The sequence below is a fragment of the Gadus macrocephalus genome, chromosome 14, assembly GCF_031168955.1.
Source record: "Gadus macrocephalus chromosome 14, ASM3116895v1".
NCBI classification, from domain to species: Eukaryota; Metazoa; Chordata; class Actinopteri; order Gadiformes; family Gadidae; genus Gadus; species Gadus macrocephalus.
Genome location: NC_082395.1, coordinates 10,566,020 through 10,591,397, shown reverse-complemented (window position 1 = coordinate 10,591,397; position 25,378 = coordinate 10,566,020). Strand labels below are relative to the sequence as shown.

The 25,378-nt window shown below is 41.1% G+C and overlaps 3 protein-coding genes and 1 long non-coding RNA gene across 4 annotated transcripts in view; 3 read left to right on the top strand and 1 right to left on the bottom strand.

The window, feature by feature from the left end:
• Positions 1-5,985, top strand: part of tnfaip8l3 (tumor necrosis factor, alpha-induced protein 8-like 3) — a 13,605-nt gene extending 7,620 nt beyond the window's left edge. Inside the window, exon 2 of the mRNA XM_060071451.1 lies at positions 4,722-5,985. Coding sequence (XP_059927434.1) covers positions 4,722-5,284 — 563 coding nt within the window. The 3' untranslated portion in view covers positions 5,285-5,985. The remainder of the gene's footprint in view (positions 1-4,721) is intronic.
• Positions 5,986-8,886: 2,901 nt separating this feature from the next.
• Positions 8,887-10,795, top strand: LOC132471817 (uncharacterized). Its single transcript, XR_009528923.1, has 2 exons — positions 8,887-9,107; positions 10,378-10,795. It is a non-coding gene; the product is annotated as an uncharacterized LOC132471817 (long non-coding RNA).
• On the bottom strand, positions 10,692-13,839 carry slc39a1 (solute carrier family 39 member 1). Its single transcript, XM_060071108.1, has 4 exons — positions 13,337-13,839; positions 12,937-13,067; positions 12,344-12,664; positions 10,692-11,494 (listed from the first exon to the last, which is right to left on the bottom strand). The coding sequence occupies exons 1-4, from the start codon at positions 13,449-13,451 to the stop codon at positions 11,141-11,143; spliced, it is 921 nt and encodes a 306-aa protein (XP_059927091.1). The 5' UTR covers positions 13,452-13,839; the 3' UTR covers positions 10,692-11,140.
• A 3,097-nt stretch (positions 13,840-16,936) lies between these two features.
• On the top strand, positions 16,937-25,041 carry tdp1 (tyrosyl-DNA phosphodiesterase 1). Its single transcript, XM_060071959.1, has 16 exons — positions 16,937-17,080; positions 17,419-18,078; positions 18,248-18,291; positions 18,377-18,432; positions 18,646-18,742; positions 19,349-19,383; positions 19,578-19,670; positions 20,118-20,288; positions 20,828-20,906; positions 20,999-21,175; positions 21,557-21,605; positions 22,029-22,095; positions 22,514-22,621; positions 22,752-22,854; positions 23,989-24,094; positions 24,420-25,041. Exons 2-16 carry the CDS (start codon positions 17,421-17,423, stop codon positions 24,491-24,493), a joined length of 1,917 nt encoding a protein of 638 aa, XP_059927942.1. The 5' UTR covers positions 16,937-17,080; positions 17,419-17,420; the 3' UTR covers positions 24,494-25,041.
• The last annotated feature ends 337 nt before the right edge of the window (positions 25,042-25,378 follow it).

Genomic DNA, 25,378 nt, shown 5'->3' with positions numbered 1-25,378 from the left:
GATAAATTCTGCTGTGGTAGCAGGATTTTAATTATGTAGCATGTTGTGTGGAAATCCGTGCAAAAAAGAGACTCCTGGGGAACTGCTGTCTATTAAAACAGCATATTTTTCTGCAGTGTTTGCACTTCTTTGTATACATGTTTATTTCTTTGTCCCATTTATCGCCAACATCATTGACACCCTTATTCGCCATTAGACAGAAAGTCCACCACTTTTCTGTGTTAGACAAGTTCAAGGGTGCTGGCTAGTGTTGATACTCATAATGTTTAGCAGGAGCACGTTTGACACGCAGTAAGCTGAGATCAAGGCACAGTAAATACAGGTGTCGGTATTATCTCTTGTATATCATCAGCATACACACTCAACAAGAACAACATAGAAAAAGACACACAGACACGACACCACACATGAGCCCCTATAAACGGTAATGGGAATGTGCTCAATGACCTTGACACGTGACCTACTTTTCTGATTGCTAGACAAGGTATTCATGGGTAAGCAAGTAAGAAAATAAATATTGAGCTGGCATTTCATGAATTTCCCTGTCTTTATGCGTGTGTGTGTGTGTGTGTGTGTGTGTGTGTGTGTGTGTGTGTGTGTGTGTGTGTGTGTGTGTGTGTGTGTGTGTGTGTGTGTGTGTGTGTGTGTGTGTGTGTGTGTGTGTGTGTGTGTTTGAGGGCATATCTGTGTATTTTTATATTTGTATGTGTTTGTGCATGTGGGCGTGTGTGCTTACATGTTTGTGTGCATTGACTCAGAACATACTGGTCTAGTTCGGACCAGACTGGTAAGTGCAAGGCTGTGGTTGCCTCAGATGGCCTTTTTTCCTGCAGATGCTCTGGAAACTAACCAAAAAAAACGGCCAGGGAGACTTCATCACACAGCCGCCTCTCAGAGAAACGCTCCTGGCCACTGTCCACGCAATACACACATCCCCAGGATGTTCTGATGAAACCCATCCGAAGCTGTTGACTCAGCAGCATGCAAGAAAACGCAGGCGGTGCAAAGGGAGAGACTGTCCCCTCAGATAGCAGAGCAACACCACATCAGCTAAACTAAGCCAGATGCTAATAAGTCAATTTTGTCAACATTTGACATACAAAATGTTGACAAAATAGTTAACGAAAACCGACCGAACCTCCAATGTGGGTGGGTGCAGTGTGTGATTCTGGTCTCTTACACGCTGTAGAGCTGGGATTTGAACCATATCATTCTCAATGGATCGATCAAGTGATTCAACTTGTGCAGGGCCCATGTACTGTAGGAAAGTTCTGGAGGGTGAATAATTTGTTTGCTATCTCTGTCCTGACAGCTTTCACTCTGCGCTAACCCATTCTGACAATGTGGCTCAAATGTCACTCAAATCACTATCTGATTGACGGCACACAGAGATATTTTGTGCACAGAAATGCGTGTGTTTATGTGTGTGTGTGTGTGTGTGTGTGTGTGTGTGTGTGTGTGTGTGTGTGTGTGTGTGTGTGTGTGTGTGTGTGTGTGTGTGTGTGTGTGTGTGTGTGTGTGTGTGTGTGTATGTGTGTGTGTGTCCTCTTGCCTCATTAAGAGGCAATATTGAATGTCTGTGTGTGGGTGTCCGTGTGTACGGGCACTCGCATCTTGTTCTGTTCCACGTGAAACCACGCAAACAGTCAGACTTTAGCAATTCTCCTTGCCAGAAGGTGCTAAAATCGCTAGGCGAATCTCCCTCCTCCCTTCCTGTCAGCCTGACTCACAACACAAACAGCCCTTATTTATCCCGTGGTTTTATGTTGATTCTCCCAGCCACTAAGAGACACAGCAAGACCAAACACAGCAGTAGGCTTGGAGGCAAGGTTGTGACACTCATCAATGGGCCTATCTGAGTATGCTTACCGAACACTGGCCACTGAACTGTACACTGGCCCATCAAATCAAGGAGCTCTGTGGGTTGTAAACCAAACTGTCCCCACCATAATAAAAGAATCAAAGCTGCCAATTATATAGTAGGATAATTAGAGAAATATTCTGAAACATTTTGCGATGAAAATGAATGTATCTCGCACCATCGGTGGGTGGGTGGCCAACCACATAGGCTTTGAGAGCTCCATGTTGGGGCCGGATTCAAATAGCCTCCCCTTTTAATTTGGAAAACACAAGGCTGTATTGATGCTGCTCACCTTAATGCACGTGACATGGCGCTATCTACCATCTGTGAATATATCAGAACAAAGAGCTCATACAGGGAACCAGCCTGAGAACAAGAAAGAGAGAGTGTTAAACCAACGGTTAAATACACCGTTTTTATGTTCTAATGTCAGGTCAATAGCTCTCTCTATTAAAATTTGCCTGTGGGCTGTCGTGTTATATTTTGGCACTTATCAAACTGTTCAATCAGGCTATTTTAAGCCAGCCGGTCTATCAGCCTGTTGTTTTTCAAATGGATATTGGAAACTATAGAAGAATAATGTTATTATACAGCAACATTAAAAAATGTCACCTTTGAAGCAGTATAAGTGACGTCTATGGTCCCATGAATCTTTTTCCTTTGTAATTGAAACACATTTGATTAACCAGCCCTTATCTACAATGATGCTCGCAATTATAATGTTAAACAAAATGAGCTCCCTAGTGGCTGATGCAAATAGATGCTACAAGGAAAGCAGCCCATAAAACAACCCAATTACAGTTGCTTCAGTGTGTCCATCAGTTCAAAGCAGGCAGGCCTTTGCAGTTGTGCAGTGGAGATGTTTAAAGGGCACGTATAGAAAACCGTCCAATGCAACGCATTGGAATATGAATTAAAGATACATTTCAACATAGACATATTTAGATATCCACTGAGGTGTTTGCAGTTGTTTATTACTCAATTGAGGATTCATTCAACAGATTACAGAGACTAACAGATGAGGGCCCGACATCCCTAGTTGGTTTGTAAATGCCACAGCTGGCTTATTATCTGTACATGAGAAGTAATTTTGCTTTAAACCACAAATCAAAATGCCTCTCATGTTGAATTGTGATTAAATGTCAGTCGTTTCGTGGGGGCTAGGGTTTCCCTTTTTTATTTTGAATGAATTCACATAAATAAAGATAAAGAGACAAAGAGAGATACAGGGGGGGGGGGCTAGAAAGAAGATGACAGCATGGTTACTGCATAGTCACAGAGCTGTCTACTTTAATTAACTTAGTATAAGTAAGCAGGTGGTCCTTTTCTTTTGATTCCAGACTGTTACTGAGCCCCCACTGAGTGTAGCCCACTGGGCATCGTATGTTGGTCTGTCTGTCTGTCTGTCTGTCTGTCTGTCTGCCTGTCTGTCCGTCTGTCCGTCTCTCTGTCTTCCATCCATCCAACCATCCATCGACACATCTAACCTTTCCTCTAATTGTGTAGGGTCAAACTGAAAATTACGAAGCTAATAACTTCCCTTGAGCTTTGATCATCATAGCTGTTATCTGTTGTGTAATTTCTAGCTGGGTGGCGTCTAAAATAAACCCATTCCCTGTGTTGTTGTCCTCGTCGCTCTTCTCCTCCTCCTCCTCCTCCTCCTCTGCCTTGTAAGACGCGTGTTTACCCTGCTGGCAGCGAACGCTGCAAAAGACACTCACAGCCGCTCTTTGATGTCCCTGCTCTTTGTGAATTCTGGCCAGTGAGGCTACTGTGGTCGTTTGCGGCGTAATGGGGCGGTGTACCAGGGGGGCAGGCAGATCCACACACAGGCACAGTCGACTCACTTATCGTTGAGAATAGCGCGTGCAGCCTACAGCTGTTTGATGTTACCCAGACGGCCGGGCGTTTCTCCGGTAGCTCATGCCGCCAACACACCCAGCCTCCGCCCTTCTTCCACACAATGCGGTTAGCTTCCAAGTCAGGGAAGTGGAGGACTTTTGGCTTCGCTCGTGTCCTAACCTTTATAGATCCAATAACATGGACTCTTTTTTATGATTTTGAAATGGAGTTTATCATCACAGAGTTCCTTCCCTCCAGAGGAAACAGTGAAAGACACAATTTGGTTATATATTATATGACCAAATGTTTTTTTTTGTGTGTGGTTTTTGTAGTGATAGTATAAGTAATAGAAGTAGAAGGCTAGAAATAGTAGAAGGAAACCGGACTAACCCGCGTAAATCAAAATCCTGTTCATTAAATATGATTAACGAATGAAGAGGGAAAGCATTACATCTCGGCAAACATACAAGATTCTGATAAATTGACGAGGCGTTTCATCAGCCTGGGGCTGAAGGACTGCCCTGACTCATCTCTTCCTCTCCCTTCATCTGTTTGTTTAAAGTAATAAACACACATTATAAGATTCACAATCTGTTGGACTAACCAAAACATTTCTCTTTCCCATTCCTCCATTTTTCCATTTTCTCTTATCTTTTCTTTGTTTACTCGTCTCCCTTTGTCCTCCCTACATTTTTCCATTTTCTCTATCTGCATGGCTCCATCTTTAAATCTCTTCTTTCCCTTCTGTTTATCTGTCTCTATATCTATGTCTGTTTCTTCTCTCTACATCTCTCCTGCTCCATCTCCCTATCCTTTTTGCCCCTCACTTCATCTCTCTCTCACTTTCTCTTCCTCTTTCTCCCTCACTCTGTTTCTCAATTTGATTAAGAAATGTTCCTTATTCGCATGAAATAAAAAAATGTGTGTATTGTATTGTAATCTCTCTCCTGCTTAATCTCCTTTTCTATCTCTCTACATGTCTCTCTCTCACTGTTTCTCTCTCTCCGTCTCTTTGCAGGCCAGGAGAGCTTCAACTCGCGGTCCCTGGCCATGCAGGCCCAGAAGAAGATCCTCAGCAAGATGGCCACCATGGCCGTGGCCAACCTGCTGACGGATGACACCAGCAGTGAGATCCTGGACGAGCTCTATAAGGCCAGCCGCGAGTTCACCAAGAGCAAGAAGGAGGCCCACAAGATCATCAAGGACGTCATCAAGATCGCCCTGAAGATAGGCGTCCTCTATCGCAACCACCAGTTCAACCCGGACGAGCTGGACACGGTGGAGCGCTTCAAGAAGAAGATGAACCAGGCGGCCATGACGGCGGTGAGCTTCTACGAGGTGGAGTACACGTTCGACCGGAATATTCTGTCGGAGCTCCTGCTGGAGTGCAGGGACCTGCTCCACTCGCTGGTGGAGCAGCACCTGACGGCACGCTCGCACGCCCGCATCGACCACGTCTTCAACCACTTCGCCCACGGTGACTTCCTGGCCGAGCTGTACGGCGACGGGGAGGAGTACAGACTGAACCTCCGGAAGATCTGCCTGGGCGTTAACAAACTGCTGGACGAAGGAACGCTTTAACCTCCTCCCAGCTCCGTCACGCTGAGCCTCCTCCAGCGCTCTGCTTCTGTTTCCGTTTCCCCCTCTGTGGGTCTTCTAGTTATTGTCATTGTAAAATGTGCAGTTTCCACTCTCTACTCGCCCTTGTCTTTCCCACCATTCCTGTATTCCCCACCTAAACCATTTACAAACATGTCTCTCACCAGGCTCTCTCCTCTATTCTTTTCACCAGTCTCTATTTCGTCCTTCTCTTCCCACCACCATAGTCTGTTCAACATGTTGTTCCGTTGAATCCAGTTGCATCCATTTCTAATGGATTGGTGTTGTGCCTGTCTAAGAGGACTTTAGACTCTCTGAATGCCGACCCAGGATTCCAAAGTAGAAGTCCTGCCATGTTTTATCTCCGCCCTTGCACAGAGACTGCTTATTGTACTCAAACGTTGTACTTGTGGGTTGTGCCAAAAAGCTCATCAAGATGGGTGAGCGCGAGAGGCCTTTTACTTTGTGAACCTGGAGGTCCCATTTCTACAAGCCTGTGCCACAGATCTCCTCAGTTTGCCTTATGTGCTTTATGTACTTCCTTGTGTTACTCAACATGCATTCCCTCCAGATTGCTGTGTCAGCATCTTCCAAGCATGACGCTGAATGGTTTAGACAAAATCAACGTGGAAGTGTAAACAATTCTCTCACAGATTGCCATTATAAATGATTCAAACAAATCGTGATGTAATAGTGCTGTAAAATAAGTAAGAAATAAAAAAATTCTAGTAGATGTTTAGTTCAAACCGTAGCGTCCCGGTATGACTTGAATCTCAAGCCTTTGGTTGGGGGGGAAATTGCATTTTGTATCTGAGTCTTTAGGGATGTTTTGCCTGCCATCTTTCCTCCTTTGTATATGTATTTGTGTGTGTGTGTGTGTGTGTGTGTGTGTGTGTGTGTGTGTGTGTGTGTGTGTGTGTGTGTGTGTGTGTGTGTGTGTGTGTGTGTGTGTGTGTGTGTGTGTGTGTTTGTGCGTGTGTGTGTGTGTGTGTGTGCGTGTGTGGGAAAGAGAGAGAGGGAGATTTTTGGGGTATTTTATGTCTGTGTATATCTTCTCTGCAAGAGTGTACCTCTTTTGTCTTTTATTAAAGATTCCATGTAAATGAGTGAAAGTAGTCGTTTCTTTCACTTTTCTTCTAACCCCGTTTTCTTCTAACCTCTTAAGGTCTGTTGATATGCATACGACTTTGAAAAAAGAAAGCAAGCCTTAATGTGTCTTGAGAACTTAGTGCAAATAAATGACTTTTGTATTCCAATTCCACTGGCGTACATCAAAACTAAACCAAAGTAGTACTATATTTTTTGGTCCACCCGTCCATGTATGTTGTGTCTACTCTATATATGATTGCGTATACAGAGCCCGTTACTCTGTGTTCTGGTGGATCCAGATTGCGGCACTCAACATCGGGGGGAACTCACATTGTCCTCCAGTGGTGCGATGATACTCAGCAGCCTTGTGTTTGAAAATAAACATATATGCGGCAGTATAATACAAATATGGACAAAGTATCATCTGAAAATGCTCTAGATTCATCTGAACGATCCAAACATTAAAAATGCATGATTACACTGATTTATGTTGGCTAGACATTTCGAATCGGCATAGGGAATCTCTAAATAGTAATTCCTAGTCCATTAGCTCCAAGTGGGTCCATTTGTTCGGTTGTTTACAACAGAGAGGAATAACAATGCTGATATAGGAAACAGTCAGGGTAAAACATAGAACAGTCAGACCACCTAGTGGCCATTAACATTCAAATGCTCTCTTAAATCAGGTTGGATACGCTCACATGCATCAAGTCATCCTGTGCTTAGGCTGGAACTGTGGTGTTTGTTTTGCATGTTTGTCTCTGTACATTCGTAAATAGTGTAGCTTCGATTTTTTTGCTCTGTTCTTTTTACTCTGCTTCTTCTCTCTAGCTCCTGGTCAATGGTTTATGAAGTTGATCCCTTCCACACAGATTGCATTAATGGCACGTAATAGGAATGGGTTAAGGGGCTTAGAGAGAGACCACCCACATAAGGAGACAGATAGAGAGACAGGGAGAGGGAAAGTCAGACAGAGAGAGACAGAGTTGCATACAGACAGAGAGACAAAGAGAGCAAGAGAGAGGGAGGGAGAGAGAGCCACAAAACCACATCTGCTGCATGTTTTAGATTATAAGAGTTAAATAAAATAGAAAGTCACACAATTCAGGAATTATTACATTTTTGTCCATTTTTTTATATTAAGCATGGGATCACCTTAGTATAAAGGAGGCAAAGTGGGAACTGTCACCACCTTGTGGGAACAATCTATAATTCCCCTTAAAGTCAGCTGCTGATTACTACATGTTGGCACACTTGGAAGCACTGAAAACCAAATAGGCCTACATTTAATTTGGGTACAAAGGGAGGCCAGTGTTTTGGTCTACGTAGGCTGATCGTCAATTACAGAAACGGATGGAAATATAATGTAAAACCCACTGCTGGTTATGTCTGGTGTTAAGTTACTGTTATGAGAAGACACGGAACCTTTCTAAATAAACCTTGAGGCAGTTGATAACCATTTGGAGTGGAACATGCTTCACCATGTGATGACACCAATGGTTTAAAAATGTTTTATGTAACTATAAAATAAACATCAGTTATACCCTTTGCTTTAACTTTCTCCAAATCCCTCTAGATTATTGGTAGGCCAATATAACATCCCTGGAATAATCTTTATATCACTAGGTTAACATTTAAAATACGGCTATTTTGAAGCCAAGGAGGGACATCATTTAGTTATACACCCATCAGCCAAGGTTTATGGTTTCAGGTGACCGAAGTGATGTTGGCAGAATATAAAGTGAAAGCTAAATAACGTATTTTGAGAGCACATTTTATATCTTTGGAAGGTCGGTTAATGGAGGTTAATTTAAGATGTAAAATAACATAAAATGGTACTAGGCTAATAGTCAGGGAAATTATACATATATCAACAAGAATAAACATAACTATTGAATATCTCAAATATTAAAAGACAATGTCTGTATCTACATAATTTTGCAGTAGAAGCCTCACAGTTGAACCAATTCACTAAATTAAATTTGGTGATGTATAGTTTTAGCAAAATATCCCTGTAGCTAGTAGCATTGTGTTGCTGGACTCTTCGATTAACCCCAAGAGACATCAAGCAATATTTTCAAATAACAGGTTTGTGTTTTAAGCAAAAATAAAGAAATATTACTGAACTAAGTCATCCTCGAAAGTTATATTACTAAGCTGGCCATGCCATTCTCAGCTCTCGACCTTTGCTTGTCAACAGATTCTGGGATAATATTGTCAATGGATTTTAAATTTGCAGAAGCAGTTGCCGTGTGTTTTGCTGTCGTGTGAACTGCTAGTATGAGTTACCAGGGCTATGTAACGGAGAGTGGTGCAAGTTTGTGTAAACGTTGTGTTTTGCCTCAGAGAGCAGCGATGAGGCTCTCGCGTCTCGCCATGCCTAATACCTGGTGGATCTTTTGTTTTCTTGAAAGAAAACGCATATACACAATACTGATTTAATATTAGAATAATGTTTACAAGACAACAGCCAGGCTTTTTGGAAATGTTTTATATTTTACATCAAGCCAAAACTATTCAAGGCACCATGAAGTAATCTTTTGTAAATCATCACATTACGGTCACATTATTCGTAATTCGTACATTGAATATAAAAAAAATTCTTGGCATCAGGCTTAAGTTTTTCAAGGATTCAATATCTACAATGAGGTAGGCCTACACCTTAAACGTCCAATGCTATCAAAAAGGTCTTTCTAGAATTCGGTTCAACATTACAGTTTTTCTCAGTCGCTTTGGTACATTTCTCAGATCAGAATTGAAATTTTCGAAGCAGTAAGTGCATTTCTCAAAACAATGCGTTCAAATAGCAAAACACCATGGATTACCTGCAAAAGCCAGTCTCTTGCTCAAAATCCTTAGTTCATCTCTCAAAAGTAAATATCTGTTTCAATGAACATGTCAGTGCCATCAGAATGAAGTCCTTGTGTCATTGTCTACGGATAAGACAGTCAAATTGCTTAGTCATGTTGTCAATATAACAGTGTGCTCTGGAGGGATGTTAAGATGTAAACTATGGATAAAGTTTTGAAGACAATTATTGTAAATTGTAAGTTACACCTTAGTGTATGTGGGAGATTGCTTGCAAGAGACTGGACAAGATTCACGTTAACGCTTTGACTGTTTTTACTGTAATTTGTTGACAGACCATGTCATTGCTAGAAATGTGAACATAGGAAAACCTCCTTGGGGTAAACTATACATGCATTGCTGTAGGAATTACATTGCAGTCATCCTTCACCTCCTGACATACCTGTCTGTTGGGCCACAAATTCTCAGACAATGTAACATTGTGTTGTGCTCCAGCTATATATATACTTGCCAGTTCATGGTTCAGGATGTGCACCTTTGAGCTATTCCAGTAAACTGGTTGATCATTGGTTGATCAAACGCTTCAAACATTTCCCTTCTTTAGAGAAAGTCAAGATTCACCTGGCAGCAATTGTCCAATTCAGGACAGATTTAGAAAAAAATAACAAAAAAAAGAGAATAATGCCAGTGTATAGAAATGTATAGACATATGCTTGACATATGACAATTTGTTGAACCATTTTGCATGTAAAGACTTATGCAATGAACTAATGCCTAAATGTTGTGGGGGTGAGACTATTCCATAGAGATCATTACAATACATTTTGATCAACATGACAAGCAATTGATAATGTAGGAAAGAGCAGAGAATTGCACGTAATCATGTGCATGGATGTACCAAAGCATTTGCAACGTGTTCAAATAAATGAGAAACTGTTTTTTTCATGTGCACAAGTGACACACTGATGTGAAGATTGAACAGGAAGTTTTGAGAATTTCAATTCTGATCTGAGAAATGAACCAAAGCGACTGAGAAAAACTGTAAATGTAGGTACTGGTAGTGATGTAATGTAGTCTTCGAGATCCATTGAATAAACATAGTTACTGGATTATAGTAATTACACAATGCATACAACACTTACATCAGGTATGAGGATAAATTAAAGACAGATAGTAAGGACACTTGTACCTAAATGTTTAGGGAATTGTTTGGGGATTAAAAGTTTAACTTTATAAGTTATTTATTATTTATAAGGTTTATTTGGCAAAAGGCAGAGTATTGCCTTAGTATTGTGAAGAGTGGGTTGTAGATTACATTATAATCACAATGCTAATCATCGTACCTAACAGACCCATGTCATTTCTCGTAAAGTATAACGAACACTTTCTGATTACAAGGCCAGTTATCACGCTATGTTCTCAGTAAAGGCTAAGCATTTAAAGCCAACACCTCATAGTCATCATTACAACCCAATCAGGGAACAAATAGTGCTTTAGCTGGAATCAAATACCTATCTTTTCCCTTTGTAATAGGGTAAAAATAATTTGTAAACAATTCAGCAATGGAAGTATTGACTTAACGGACAAACATTAACATGATTCAATGAAAAAAAGTCAGTGACACCCCTTTGTTATCAGTAGTTATACCAGTCTTGTCAAAGGTCAGGCACAAAAGTGGAGGACAACAGCATGAAAGCAGTAATACCTTAGCCTCTTTGCTCTTTTGTTAGCCCAGTCAATCCAGACATTATCATCACGATTCAGAAATACATAAAATCTAAACAAAACAGAAAAAAGGATAAATATACAATCTGCCTCCTCAGGAAATGAGAACCTAAATTTAAAACATAAGAAAGCTAAAATAGACGCTGCACCTCTCTCTCTCTTGATCAACTCTAGGCAGCCTGGCACAGAGTGGAGACTGAGGAACACCATTCACCGCTAGTCCAGGAAGGTGAGTGCTGCCATGGTGCTGAAGCCCAGCAGGATGAAGAGCACCTTAAGAAGCTGCCTCTCGGGAGAGTTGAGCTCGTGCGGGAGGATCTCCATGAAGGTGATGTAGACGAAGGTGCCCGCGGCCAGGCCCTCCAGGACGGCCTGGATCAGAGCGCCCGACGGCAGCGCCGCCTCCGTCAGGCCGATGCCGACGGCGATGCCCAGCGGCGACATTGCGGCGAACACGCAAATGTAGGCGGCCACCCATGCAGGACGCACGGCGCTCTGCACCAGCTTCACAGACAGGCTGAACACGATGATGCTCTTGTGCACCAGGATGGCAATGCAGATCTCCAAGACCTAGATAGATTAGACAAGCTCACAATCAATCGTGTGGCCGCTCCCAATTGTTGTGCTGGAGATACACTTATGCATTGGGACTGCCTGGTTGGACTGTAAATGCCGAAATGTTATCTTCTTGTCAATTATCTTTGTTTTCTTTAGAGTAAATCAATTCCACATGCGCTAGTGTGGGACACTTGGTCAGAGTGAGAAGTTAGAATCCCCACAGGAAGTGGGAGACATGAGGACGCCATGCAAAGATGGACATGGTGCAAAATTATAAGCATTTATTATGACGCCATAATTATTGTTACCTTTTAAATAACATTAAAAGCATCCAAATTGGATCCAATGAAGAATAACTAGTTTTTACAATGAAAGTTATCAGGCAGTCCCCCCCAGCACATCAGCAGTTCACTTTAAGTAACGTGTGAAAGCACAAAGAGAGTCACATGATCTGCAGGAAGAGAAAAAAGCTCTTGTGGGAATAATTGACTTCACTGAATTCTCAGTGACCCATAAGTGGAAGTGAGAGTTAATTCGCGAGTTCAATGCAGAAGCTCATGTTCACCAGCGACATGCAGAAGTCCTATCTAGTCCAGAGACAGGGTAAGGCTTAGTTCTGCTTCCACTGGTGACATGAAGATATCACGGCGCCACTAAATAATCACGTCATCCACAATTTGAATCGCAGAAAAATAGAATGCAAACATTAAACCGTTCCACGCTAATAAATATTGCAATATTAATAGAATGCCATACGAAAAAACACTGCTTGGTCTGACTGAAGCTATGAATGGCCACTATTATTCAGTCAACACAGCAAACTCTGATGAGGATAAGACATGTGTGTTGACTGCTCCTTACCTTGGAGTCAGTCCTCTGCAGGCCTATGGCAAGGCCCTCGAATATGGAGTGAAATGAGAGAGAGAGGAAGAGCATGAAGGAGCGGAAGGAGGAGTGGGCCTGGAAGTCCACATGCATGTGGGGCCCACTGTCCTCCAGGTCCTGGCCCGAGGAGTGCCCGTGCCCGTGCCCGTGCCCAGTATCCCGCCCATTTGCGGGAATGAGGAGAGCCCTCTCCTCATGGTCACCATGGGCATGTTGGCAGTCAAGTACAATTCTCTCCAAAATGAGGACCAAGAAGAAGCCTGAGGCTATGATAAATTCCGGGAGGGGGAAGCTTATCTGTTTAGGCAGAAATGTTTGAACAGGTTATTCAACTTTCAACGAACGAGAGATAACAGGGTATGTACTATGTTTGTCCTACAATGACACTTTTTTTGTTTCACATCGCATCAACACATTTGCCCAATTTCAAATGAAGTATTCCACACAATTTAAAGACCAGTGTGTAGTGTGTGTCCACAGCCATCCGTGGTCCTAACATTGCTTGACTCCAAAGCGACGTTTGTGACATACATGACCATTATGGAGCTCAGGAGGACATGTAACGTTACCTGTAATCCCCGAGCATCCAGCTCAGTGTTGATGTCTCCCAAGTAGTCTGGAATAATATCGAGCAGACATGCTGCCAGGAACACCCCTCCAGCAAAACAGCTGATTAAACTCAGAACCACTCGGTGGGTTCCTGGGGAAGCAAAAATCAATATTTCAACATAAAAAAAATTACATAATAGGCAAGAGTCATTTGATCAGTGCAATCATTAACATACATCTTTTTTTGTCAGGACTTCTAATGTCACTCATAAATCATTGCCTTTTAGAAGTAACCAAAATGAATTTGTCAGTTGGCAGGAGAGGCTACTGGAGCTCAAACTTTCATGAAAAATGTTGAGCAATTAACATGTCTAAGGTTTCTAGGAAATCAAAAGCAATAACGTGAAGTGTAGAACCAACCTGTACCATTCCCGTTCCTGAACCATTTCAGCCGAGCAGGGATAAATCCAAATAAAAGAGTTAAAAATAGTAAAGCAACTAGAGCTCCGACTTTCACCTGCAGTAGATAGTCCATTTCTCTGGTGCAGTCAGCTGTGTCATCTAAAAGATCACAGTCGTACTTTCAGCCCGTAGACCCAGGTCAGTCTTGAAGAGAAGAATAACCATCTCGTTTTGTTTGGGTCACGAGTTTGTGGTTTGCATGTCAGCAGGGTAACAGGAAGAAGACGCCAGATATAAAAAACAAGGAGGGTATATATACATTCGACCTGCCCGGTAGCTATGACTGAGACGACATATGACTGCAACTTTTAAGACCTTTTGTTATGCTTCTGCCTCTTCTTCAGAGGTTTACGAACGGACAAACAGATTTATTACCGCCTCCACTAATGATGACCTATTAAAGAACTGCCACTAATGAGTAGTGACAAGAGTATGGACTGAGTCTTCTTCATTCGTTTATTTGGGGGCAACAAACCAACGTTAAAGGTGCAGAGCGCCACCTATGATGCAGGAGTTGGAATCACAATAGCTTTAGAACTCTACTTGATATACTGCTCCTGATTGATCAACTTGAATATAATTAATATATTATGCCGGCTTCTTCTCATCATTTGTCACATATTGGGCAATTTAATAAACATTTTCAAAGAAAAAATCTCATTAAAATGTGTGCACTTGCCACTTACCATTATCCCTGCCCCCAACTAATAATATATACCTGTATGATCAAGTCTTGATCTATTCATTCTTTTTTCTTCCTGCTTACTTTTACCTAACATTATCTGTTGAAAACAATTTTTGGACACAAATTCCTTTCTGTTTCAACACTAGATTACTTTTCTCCTCTCTGCCATAGGATATCAATAAATATATTGTAATTTAAGCCTTTCTTGGCATTCCTACCTGCACAATTGTTACCCTCTTCCCTACATGAGCTTGTGTCCAGCCAAATCCATCCCAAACCTGAGGATTCTCATTAAGCTTTAACAAATGTGCTGCAGATTCCGAGCAAGTATACTATCTGGCATAACCAGCTCCTTTTATCCAGGTTTTCTTCTTCTATAGGCGTGTCATCTTCTAATATTCATGTCAATATTTATCTGAGGGAACACCTATGATTGGACATTGCTTTTTTAACTTAATTTTTTTTTTTATTGATTTGTTTGGGTTTTCTAGAGTCTTTCTATGTGGACTGATAAGTAGTTAGTTATTAGAATTGTCTGGGCAGATTTCCAAATAATTTCCTTATTGAGAATATGCATCATGTTTATCTGGTGTGCTGCTTCTATTTAAGCACCTTTCTGATGACCTGCCTACAAGTGTTGGAACCATTCATGAAAGAAAAAACACTATAAGAATACAACCAGAACTGATCGAGATCAATACCTCAGTCGAGGAGAATTCAAGGTGTGTGTGTTGTGTGTAAAGAAAGCTGCAGGCATCAAGTCACTACAAAATTCTAATCAGCCTTTGATTCAAAAGACCATCAACAGTCACTTCTGCCACAACTATGATTGCTTTTCTTATTATGTTCACATGGATTTATATAGGTAAGAGTTTTGGTAGAGGAAGAACATGTTTGGGGAAGATTGAGCTTCTGAGGTCATACTGATACATCAGAAACAGAGTAAAGGAGGCCTTTTGTACCTCACTTTTTATTTTCCGACATTATCTTTGTTTGTCACTATTTACATGATATTAATTATCCTGTTTGTTTGAATATAAGAGATGGAACTGCATCAGTGACATGTCTGTACATTCTGTTTGAAGGGTTAAGAGTCTCTTTGTTTTTCAGAGCCCAGATTTGTCTCTTTCATTCTTATTTGAATGAAGTGATTAATCTCTATCACTGAGGGAAGTCATTGGAAACCATATAAATGGTTAGTTTGATAGGAGCATAAACTGGGAGGGAAACTACCAACTTTTGTTGAGTCTGAAGGTCAGGTGTTGCTCACTATATTACAGCAGGATACTGCAGTCAACTCTGATTCAGGATTAATCATACAATTTAATGACTTAGATATGTATAGGTTGATTGCTATCTGTCTGTGAACACTTGCAGTTACATATTTTATTAAATAAGTTCTGTAAAAGACTAAATGCAAATATTGAATGTAAAAAATCTAAAATGTCTAATGTTTTGTAGCCTAATCCTACTTGGATTAGCATTGTGATACTACCGTAAGCATTACAACTGTGAAGTGTATTTAGAGGGGGCCCCAACCAGTAGGCTTGAATTACTGTTTCTCCTAAAAGCCCCGGGCAGCAATGCCAGAGGCCGGTTACGAACAGGCACCTTTTGAACGAGCACTGCACTAGTGAGGGTAAAGGTCCAGTGTGTAATAGTTACACAAGTGGAGAGGTTGCAGTTTGCAACCAACTGAATCTCCTCACCCCTCCCTTCCCCACGCCTATGGTGGCCTGTACTGGCCTATATTGCCAGATTCTTAGTCTGAGGTCATCCGGATTGGACACAATAACAAACATACTGTGATCAAGCGAAAGGTAACAAGGAGTATTTCTCTGTAGGGATTCTTTCCATAATGACATAATATACTGTGTGTCAGGTGATGTCAGTGCAGGGGAAAACAAGCACTTTAGAAGACACACATGGAAGGGCGCTTTTGCCCCAATTGATTATATTCCATCCTTTTTCACAAAATATGGCTGCAGTGTTGATGATCAATACTGGAAAAATCTCAAAAATAGTTCTAAGATCTAAGGCTTTCCTGGTTCGGGATGATTATTTAACGTTGTATAGAGTCTCCTCCTTTTATTTGATCAAGACCTCTATCTGACAAATTTGCGGTTCCTTAGTAGGGGCTCACAGAACAGCCTTTATAAAAGAACCCACTTTACAATTGTTAACAAGATGATGAAAATTATTGTTTTTTCTGGATTGCATTTTCATTAGCTCTGTCAATTGTTATTTTAGTGTGATCAAAATACTTATATTTCATCTTAATATCACCCTGCAACTTTCAAATAAATTATTCTGTTAATATCATTTTTAACTACTTGGAGCAATATAGTACAATATTAACTACTAACTATTATAATAGTAGTATTAACTATTCATACTGTGAAAAGGCTTGCCCTTTTGTCAATTTTTTTTACAATTATTATATTTTCAATAGCTTAGTTTGACATATTTTTTAATTATTTGTCATTGACAATGTAAAAAACATTAGTCTCAATAAGAAGAGATGCATTGTCCCAAATTAAAGCATCTTGCTCATTTCCATCCACAACAACACATACACAGCCTGTAGTCCCCTACTGTAGTAGTGAGGCACGATTATATTTGATTCTAAAAAAAAAATCCATCATTGCCTCCATTCTGTGAAATCAATTTATTTCAGCAAATCTCATGCATTGTGGAACCGAGACCTAAAATAGTGTTAATGGATATTAAGTCTTAATATTCACTTACTAAGTCCAGTATTTGAATAAATATTTAATTATCAATTATTGATTGTGGTTTGCGTCCGTTGAGCACAAGCTGCCTATGCAGCCTTTGTAACTGCTGTAATGAAATAATTCTGCCGCAGAGGGCGCTTGCAAGCCAAAGACGCCAAGAATTACAGATGATCCGACCGTAGAAATAGAGGAGAAACAACGTGAACACAACACAAAGCACCGTTCACGTTCAGCCTTCAAATGTTCGTTTTTTCTTTCAGTTGTATTCGAGGAAAATATACGGTAAATAGTTAATAATATTTGATTGAGATTGCAGTCTCTGACGATAGCATTGCTATCCCTATCGACAGAGAACATATAGTGTTGGATAGGTTTGAGGCTTCAATAATTAGTTTCGGAACTTGAAGAGTCTTACAATTTCTATGAATGTTTTCATTAATTGCGAAGACTTGGAAAAACCACGCATGAATGGCATCGCATAGCATTTGAGTTCATTCTGACGACTTCTCGCAATGTAGTAGTGGAGCGTGTGGGCGTGTCTCAAGTATTCCCGGGAGATCTTGTTATGTTGTGTTCACTTGCTCAATACAACAAATTTTATGTTTTGTTTTTCTTGCCAGAAATGTCTCAGAACAGTCTTCATGGCAAGTGGGCTGTCTCCAGCAGTGATGATGACGACGGCGATGAGCTCCCTTCATCCAAGACGGTATCATCAGCTCATCCGACCGGAGTGACGGACAGCTACCAAAACACCCGTCCGTCCGTCTCATCCCAGAGCTCCAATCAGATTTACCACGCCCCCTTGTCCCCTGATACAGTCACAGAGGTGAAGGAAGAACCTGATGGTCCCTTCCATCTCCCGGGGTTGAAACCTGATGTGAAAGCGGAAGCAGATGTGAAGCCAGTTTGTCCAAACACAGCACGCGACAGCCAGTCAAATCCAGGGAAGTATGAATCACCTCTCAGTGGAAAGAGGAAAAAGGACCAGGAGGAGTCGGGCTGGGCTCTCTCTGATAGTGACGGTGATGATGATGCTGTGGGTCTTGGCAATAAGGCCAACAATCCAACCAGCAGGCGTGCTCCGAGCCCCAAAGCCAAGAAACCGAAGGTGGAGATAAACGAGCGGCCCCCTAGTCCCTACGGCCGTCAGTACTACATCGAGGAGACGGATGATTTCTTTGAAACCCACGTGCCATGTCTTAATGACACGTACAGGTTCTACCTCAACAAGGTGACCGGGCTCGACAAGAAGTACAACACTGGTGCTTTGCATATCAGAGGTGAGAGGTGGGCGTCTAGTCTGGTTTAGAGTAGGACCATTTTGATTAGTCTTATCCACTTGTTCCAATGTTCCCTGATGGTTCAGAAGAGTTGTGGTTGTTGTATGTTTGTCATGCATCAGTTGTTGTTGTTTTTTTGCTTAATTAATCTAATCGTTTCACCATTTAGATATCCTCTCCCCCCTGTTCGGGACATTAAAGGAATCCGTTCAGGTGAGAAATCGACTAATTTGCCTACACCTTCTTGGTCTTTGGTCTTTCCCTGCAGTTTACATGTAACCTTGCTTCTTCCTCGCAGTTCAACTACTGTTTTGATATTCCCTGGATGGTCGAGCAGTATCCACCAGAGTTCCGGTAAGGTCTAGAAAACTCATCTTTGTCTTCTTCTTTATTTCATCTTTGCGTTTTATACAACTGCTAGTCCTTTATCTTTAGAAAGAATTTGCTGATGCTGTATAATCATTTCATTATTTGTTAATAATAATCAATAGATGTATAATATAATAATACATAGCCTCAGACAAACAGCCCAAGTCCAATGTGGAATGAAGTACGCTGTGCTTCCAGGGACCTGCCGGTGCTAATCGTCCACGGGGACAAGAGGGAAGCCAAAGCTCGACTGCTGAAGCAGGCACAGCCCTTCCCACACGTGCGCTTCTGCCAGGTACCCCTCAGACACAGAACCCCACAAACACCCAGAACACCTAGAAACCATGTACACACAGAACCCAGTGATACAACAAACATTAAAGGCAGAGACCACAGGCACACAGAATAGCACGGACACACAGAATGTTCAGGGTTAGGGTTAGGGTTAACCCTAGAAACCATGCCTGTGTTTGTAGTGTTAGAAACACAACCATGGTTCCATGCGCGTGTTCATGGCACATAAAACCAGTAAGGCTTATGAGTTTACAGGCTAATATCACACACGCACGCACCCAAGCAGCGAACACACACACAGGATTGGTGTTTAGTGTTTTTATTGCTCTGTATGTACGGTAAGTTAAATGTTGTCGTTATTATAGCCAGCTAGGGCCATTCTAGGTATTAATTGATAGTCCATGTTGCCTCATCAGCTAATTTTATGGATGCTAACAACCATGTTTTTGTTTTGGACAGAGTTAACACACTGACATAAGTTATGTGAAGAATGTCTATCTTAAAGGCATTATATACAAATGTGTCTATCTATATATATCCATACATATACTGTATATATATATACATAAACATTGACAAATATATTTTTTGCCACTTTGTTTTTCAGGCCAAGCTGGATATTGCTTTCGGTACTCACCACACGTAAGAGCTGATCCCTCCTAACAGAACCTGTACAACAAGGGAATAAATATGGATATGAAATATGAATAGACAATGTTCTTTGAAACTGTAATGGGTAAAAAAGTATATCTGTGCAAGAAAGTGTTCCCAGTGCAGTCTACAGTTGTTATACTAGTTGACAAAAGTGGGCGATGCATCCTGTGATGTTGCCGCAGGAAGATGATGCTGCTGTGGTACGAGGAAGGTTTCAGGGTCGTCATAACAACGTCCAACCTCATCAGAGCAGACTGGTACCAGAAAACACAGGGGTGAGTTGGTACTGGTAAGCCTTCTGCTATGGTCACATTAATTGGTTTATGCTTTCCAGCTATTGCTGTTTCCTGTAGAATAATTATGTTTTAGGAAGGAGCTGCAGCTGAGAATGATTAGAGGATTGAAACAAAACAGGCACCATCTATGTACTCACTTATCCTACAGACCTTTAATTTACAGATGGCTCTTATAATTCACAAGTCAATAAAGGTCATGGAATGCTTGAATTTCCGGCATCCTCAACATCACAAATAACAGTGTGATTACGATATACAGATGAAATATACATATAGATAAAAAATAACAATAAAGATAAGTGAGGCAATAAATATATGTATAGAATAGTGAAAATGGCATGGTATTAAAACTCTTATTAGATGTCCCCTGATCCAGAACTTATGACGGCTGAATATGTACTGCTTGGTTTGTGTTTTTGCTGCTAGGTTGTGGCTGAGTCCTCTGTTTCCACGGTTACCAGACGGCAGTCCGTCCAGTGATGGCGAGTCTCCCACCCTCTTTAAGAAGGACCTGCTGGAGTACCTCGCCTCATACCGGGCACCAGAACTCGGAGAATGGATCCAACGCATCAGAGAGCATGACCTCTCCGAGACCAGGTGAAATACAAACACACCCTCGCATATAATGGTCATTCTTGAAAGAGAATTAACGGATGCAAAACTCTAAGCTACTGTGTTCTTTTATGTTTGAAGTCCTTGGTAAACCAAATTTGTAATTCGCTTCAATTTAGGTTTGTTTAAGTGTTGTTGATGTCCAGTTTGCATGGTCATAGTGAATAGAAATGTTTTCAAGTCAACGATACACACCTTTTTGAATAAAGACCATTTTGGATGTTATTAATTGATGTCTACAAACATCTACAATTGGGAGTAAACTATTACCTAATTGACCAATGGCTCAAATCATAAGTGACCAATCACAGAGTGATCAACTTTTTGATTGACACAGTAGTACACTAAACTTAGGAAGATAAGTCTACAACCCTTGCCCTGTTTTACCAATTAATGCAGATTGTGTGTGTGTGTGTGTGTGTGTGTGTGTGTGTGTGTGTGTGTGTGTGTGTGTGTGTGTGTGTGTGTGTGTGTGTGTGTGTGTGTGTGTGTGTGTGTGTGTGTGTGTGTGTGTGATTGGTCAGGGTGTATCTGATTGGCTCCACTCCAGGCAGGTATCTAGGCGACGACATGGATCGCTGGGGTCACCTGAGACTCAGAAAGGTAAAAACACTTCTTCGACTCACTTTCCTCTCTCTGCTCTATTTATCATGCCCCTTCTTCTTTTGTTATTTGGAATATTTTTTCCTCTCCAGCTTTTATATGATCATTCGATTCCGGTTCCCGATGATGAAATCTGGCCAGTGATTGGCCAGTTCTCTAGTATTGGATCCATGGGATTGGATAAGACCAAGTGGCTGGCAGGGGAGTTCCAGCGGACCCTCACCACACTCGGGAGGTCCTCTGTCCGCCAAGACCCCCCCATTCACCTGGTATGGTGTGCTAGTTTCCCTTTACGTTGACATTATTTCATAATATACGTATATATGGCCTCCTATAATCTAACTACAGGGTGAATGTGTTTTAAATAATTATAATTGTAGCTATACAGCAGTTCTGCCTTTTCATAATAATCTCATTACCTTGATGGCCCATGTGTTGTGTATGTAATAATAATTACTTTAAATTAATTATTCATGTTTTTTTATATATTCTCAAAAATGACTATAATAGCGTACTCCTTTATCAGTTACTGCATATCTAAGTTCCATGTAATATTTTCTAAATAAAATCCATTCACTACAGTGCCGAAATAGGGGTTGGATCCGTCATATCAATAAAGTAGTGAGTGGCTGTTGTGTGATGTCTTGCAGGTGTACCCATCTGTTGATGACGTCAGGAATAGTCTCGAGGGATACCCTGGTAAGTTGAGCATAAACTTATACTCACACAGAAGTCTGGTAACATTCAGAGTTTCTAAGTGGCCAATGTGATCTAAGTAGCCACTGTGATACACATCCCTTCTGTTTGCATCCTAGTTGGCAAAGGCTTACACAAAATATTTACCATTTGTTAGCATTAACATTAACAGTTTAGTTCAACAGCCGGGACCTTTATAACACACTGCCAATAATATTTAACGTTTGTGTCATTTAAGGTTGATATCTCAATGTTTTGCATGGTATATGGAGATAGGTAGAGTACAAATGTAGTTTTTAGCGGTATTTATGTGGTTCCTGCATCATACTAACAACAGTTTGTTCACTGCTATCTGTCTAAATGGATGGATTAGTTTCATTGACTCAGAGAAGATATGGATTGACTGTCATTACGTGTGTCCACCAGCGGGGGGCTCCCTCCCTTACAGCATCCAGACAGCAGAGAAGCAGATTTGGCTCCACTCCTACTTCCAGTAAGTCTAGTCCAGGGTTTACTTCCAATCTCCACCCACAATGTCTCTAAACCCCCAACAACTCACACTGTGTCTTTCAGCACATGGGTAAGTAGGATGTGTGTGTGTGTGTGTGTGTGTGTGTGTGTGTGTGTGTGTGTGTGTGTGTGTGTGTGTGTGTGTGTGTGTGTGTGTGTGTGTGTGTGTGTGTGTGTGTGTGTGTGTGTGTGCATCATCCGCCCCTTTGTCCACCCCAATGACATCAACATGAGATGATGTCCATTGTGCTCGGTTGAAAAATGGTCTCCCATATATACACTGGTGTGTCATGTGTATGGCACTATTGAGTTAAAAATAATTCATAATTAATTTTAACAGCCAATTCCATAAAGTCAAACAGATTGTGTTTGCGTGTGTGTGTCTGTGTGTGTGTGAGCAGCAGGTGGAAGGCTGATACGACAGGGCGGAGTCAGGCAATGCCACACATCAAGCTCTACATGCGAGCTTCTCCAGACTTCACAAAGCTAGCCTGGTTCCTCATCACCAGGTACGCCAACATGGCCGACTGCCATGTTGTTGCTACAAACTGGTGTTTAGCTATTCCCGTGGGGCTGTTATTATCCTTGTTTAACGTGTGTGTGTGGTGTGTGTGTGTGTGTGTGTGTGTGTTTCTTCAGTGCTAACCTCTCTAAGGCTGCATGGGGAAACCTGGAGAAGAACAACAGCCAGGTCATGGTCCGTTCCTATGAACTGGGAGTCCTCTACCTCCCTTCTGCCTTTGTAAGACACACACACACACACACACACACACACACACACACACACACACACACACACACACACACACACACACACACACACACACCCATGACTTCAGATTACTACATTTTATAACATAAACAGAGCAGTACTGGACATAAACATACAACCTATTCAGACGCAATATGCATAATGAACTTTCTTAATGGGATTGTATGTCATTTCTGCTGCTAGAACATATTACACAAGATGTAGTTAGATGACATTATGAAGTTTCATGGTATTATAGGAGTCGTAGCCTGCAACCACATGGCCACCAGTGAATATCTATCTGAAACGACAGACAAGATTATGCATTAAAGTTTTATTCACTTCACGTTTATTCATGTTATGTCACGTTCGTACTCATTAAAATATATTTTATATATTGGACATAACATTATACGTTATAATGTTACTTAACATTATAACGTAACGTTTACTTTCTAACTTACTATTACATGAGTCATGTACATATACAGCTGTAGATTACCTTAAATTGCAAATTAAATCATGGGCTTTTTTCCGTGGTCAAAACAAAGGGAAATGACTGAAGGGGGATGTACAGTACATTGTTGTACCGTGATGTTACTGTACGCATTAGCTTTGTAGCTGGCATGAGCCACTTGCAATACTAGCGCATCCTAGTAAGCTAGATTGATATTGAAATATAGCAATAAAGTAGATTTCCCCTGGCTTACTGTTAGGAGGATAGACGTCATTGACATGCCACCAAACGTAAAGACCCATTATCTTGACAAAAACAATGGATTTCTCTGGGTTTGAACATTGTTGGACACACGTTATAGCTTTAAATCATACAATTTTTATTAGAATAATGGACTCTGTTGTGTGCCCATAGTTAATCTCATTATTTAAGACATGCCAGATTGACCGGACAGTTGGATTGACCTTGAAAACAAACTTATTAAGTGATCAAATACACAGAAAGCATTGAATGTTAGAGAGAGAGAGGAGATGTAAGGATATCAGTATTCCAAATGGCCTGCTGTTGTGAGACCCAGCCCAATGTTTCAGAACATTGCAAGCCTAAATGTCAAATGAGAATTATATATGTATATATTTCACAAGCGTCACATCTTACTCTTCTGGCAGGACATGGCATTCTTTCCTGTCCAGAAGAATCCTTTTCCAGCCACCTCCTCCTCCAAGGCGTTTCCTGTGCCCATCGATTTGCCTCCTCAACCCTACCTTAAAACAGGTTAGAAGCTCTCCCTCTGTCTGTCTCTCCCTCTGTCTGTCACTTCCTCCGTCCGCCTGTCTGTCTTCAGTGTGTTTGTATCTGTCTTTTCATATTGTGTTTTTGTACATGTTGTCCATGTGACTTACTATGTTTAATTATTCTTGAACATGCTATACATTGTATGTAAGAGCACACGTGAATTGCATTTGTTAATTGTGTGCAAGTGTCTTTCGGTTTCGTTTTGACTGTGTGTGGGTGTGGGTGTGTGTGTGTGTGTGGTGTATATTGTTGACGTTTTTAAGTATTGTATTTTGTCGGTAAAAACGTTGCTCTCTGTTCTCAGACCAGCCATGGATCTGGAACATTCCACACAATCAGTCTCCCGACACGCACGGAAACATTTGGGTCCCCTCCTAAATGGGTCCCTGGGGGCCAACACACACACACACACACACACACACACACACACACACACACACACACACACACACACACACACACACACACACACACACACACACACACACACACACACACACACACACACACACACACACACACACACACAAAGCAATGAGACACAAAAGCAATGAGACTGAGGCAAAGGTGCTACAAAAGCTAAGCGTTGTGCCAGTGAAGGTTGTGTTTGTTCACTTTTCTTCCGTTTAAACTGTTTATGTCTCCCTTTTTCTCGATGCTTCTACAAATTATTATGATGTTTTTGGTGCTTAAACTTGATTGCATTTGAAGAAGGCCCTGAAGGGCACATAGTTTGGTGTAGAGACGTGTCTGTACGTATGTCTTTTTATCTGTGTCTTTGTCGAAATACCTACTTCAGCTTCATTTTAGCTGAACGAACCAATCATGTGATGTTAACGTTTTCATGTTTCGGTCGTAATCGTTTTGTCATGTTAACTTAGATTCATACATTTTCTAAAAAACATTAATAAAATATTTGTTAAAAATGTTTGTGTTATTATTTAGCAGAATATAAAAATAAAGGTTGAATTTAACCCATACCATTGGCCAATTTGAGGATTGGATAAAAGTTAGTTGGACGATATTTGGGCACATTATGCCAACTTCTTTAAAAGTTAATTCTTAAGTTAATATTTAATGTGAATAAATAACAAATGTGGTAAGAATTTTATCTTTGGATCTTCAGGCAAAGGAAAATGTTGTAAATAATTCTTGATAGTTGTCTGAACTTGAAATTGGGATTTCGTTATATGAATAGCTGTCCGGTTCTTTATTAAATATTATTCTACTTTATGTAGGCTAGGCCAATTACATTTGCATTGT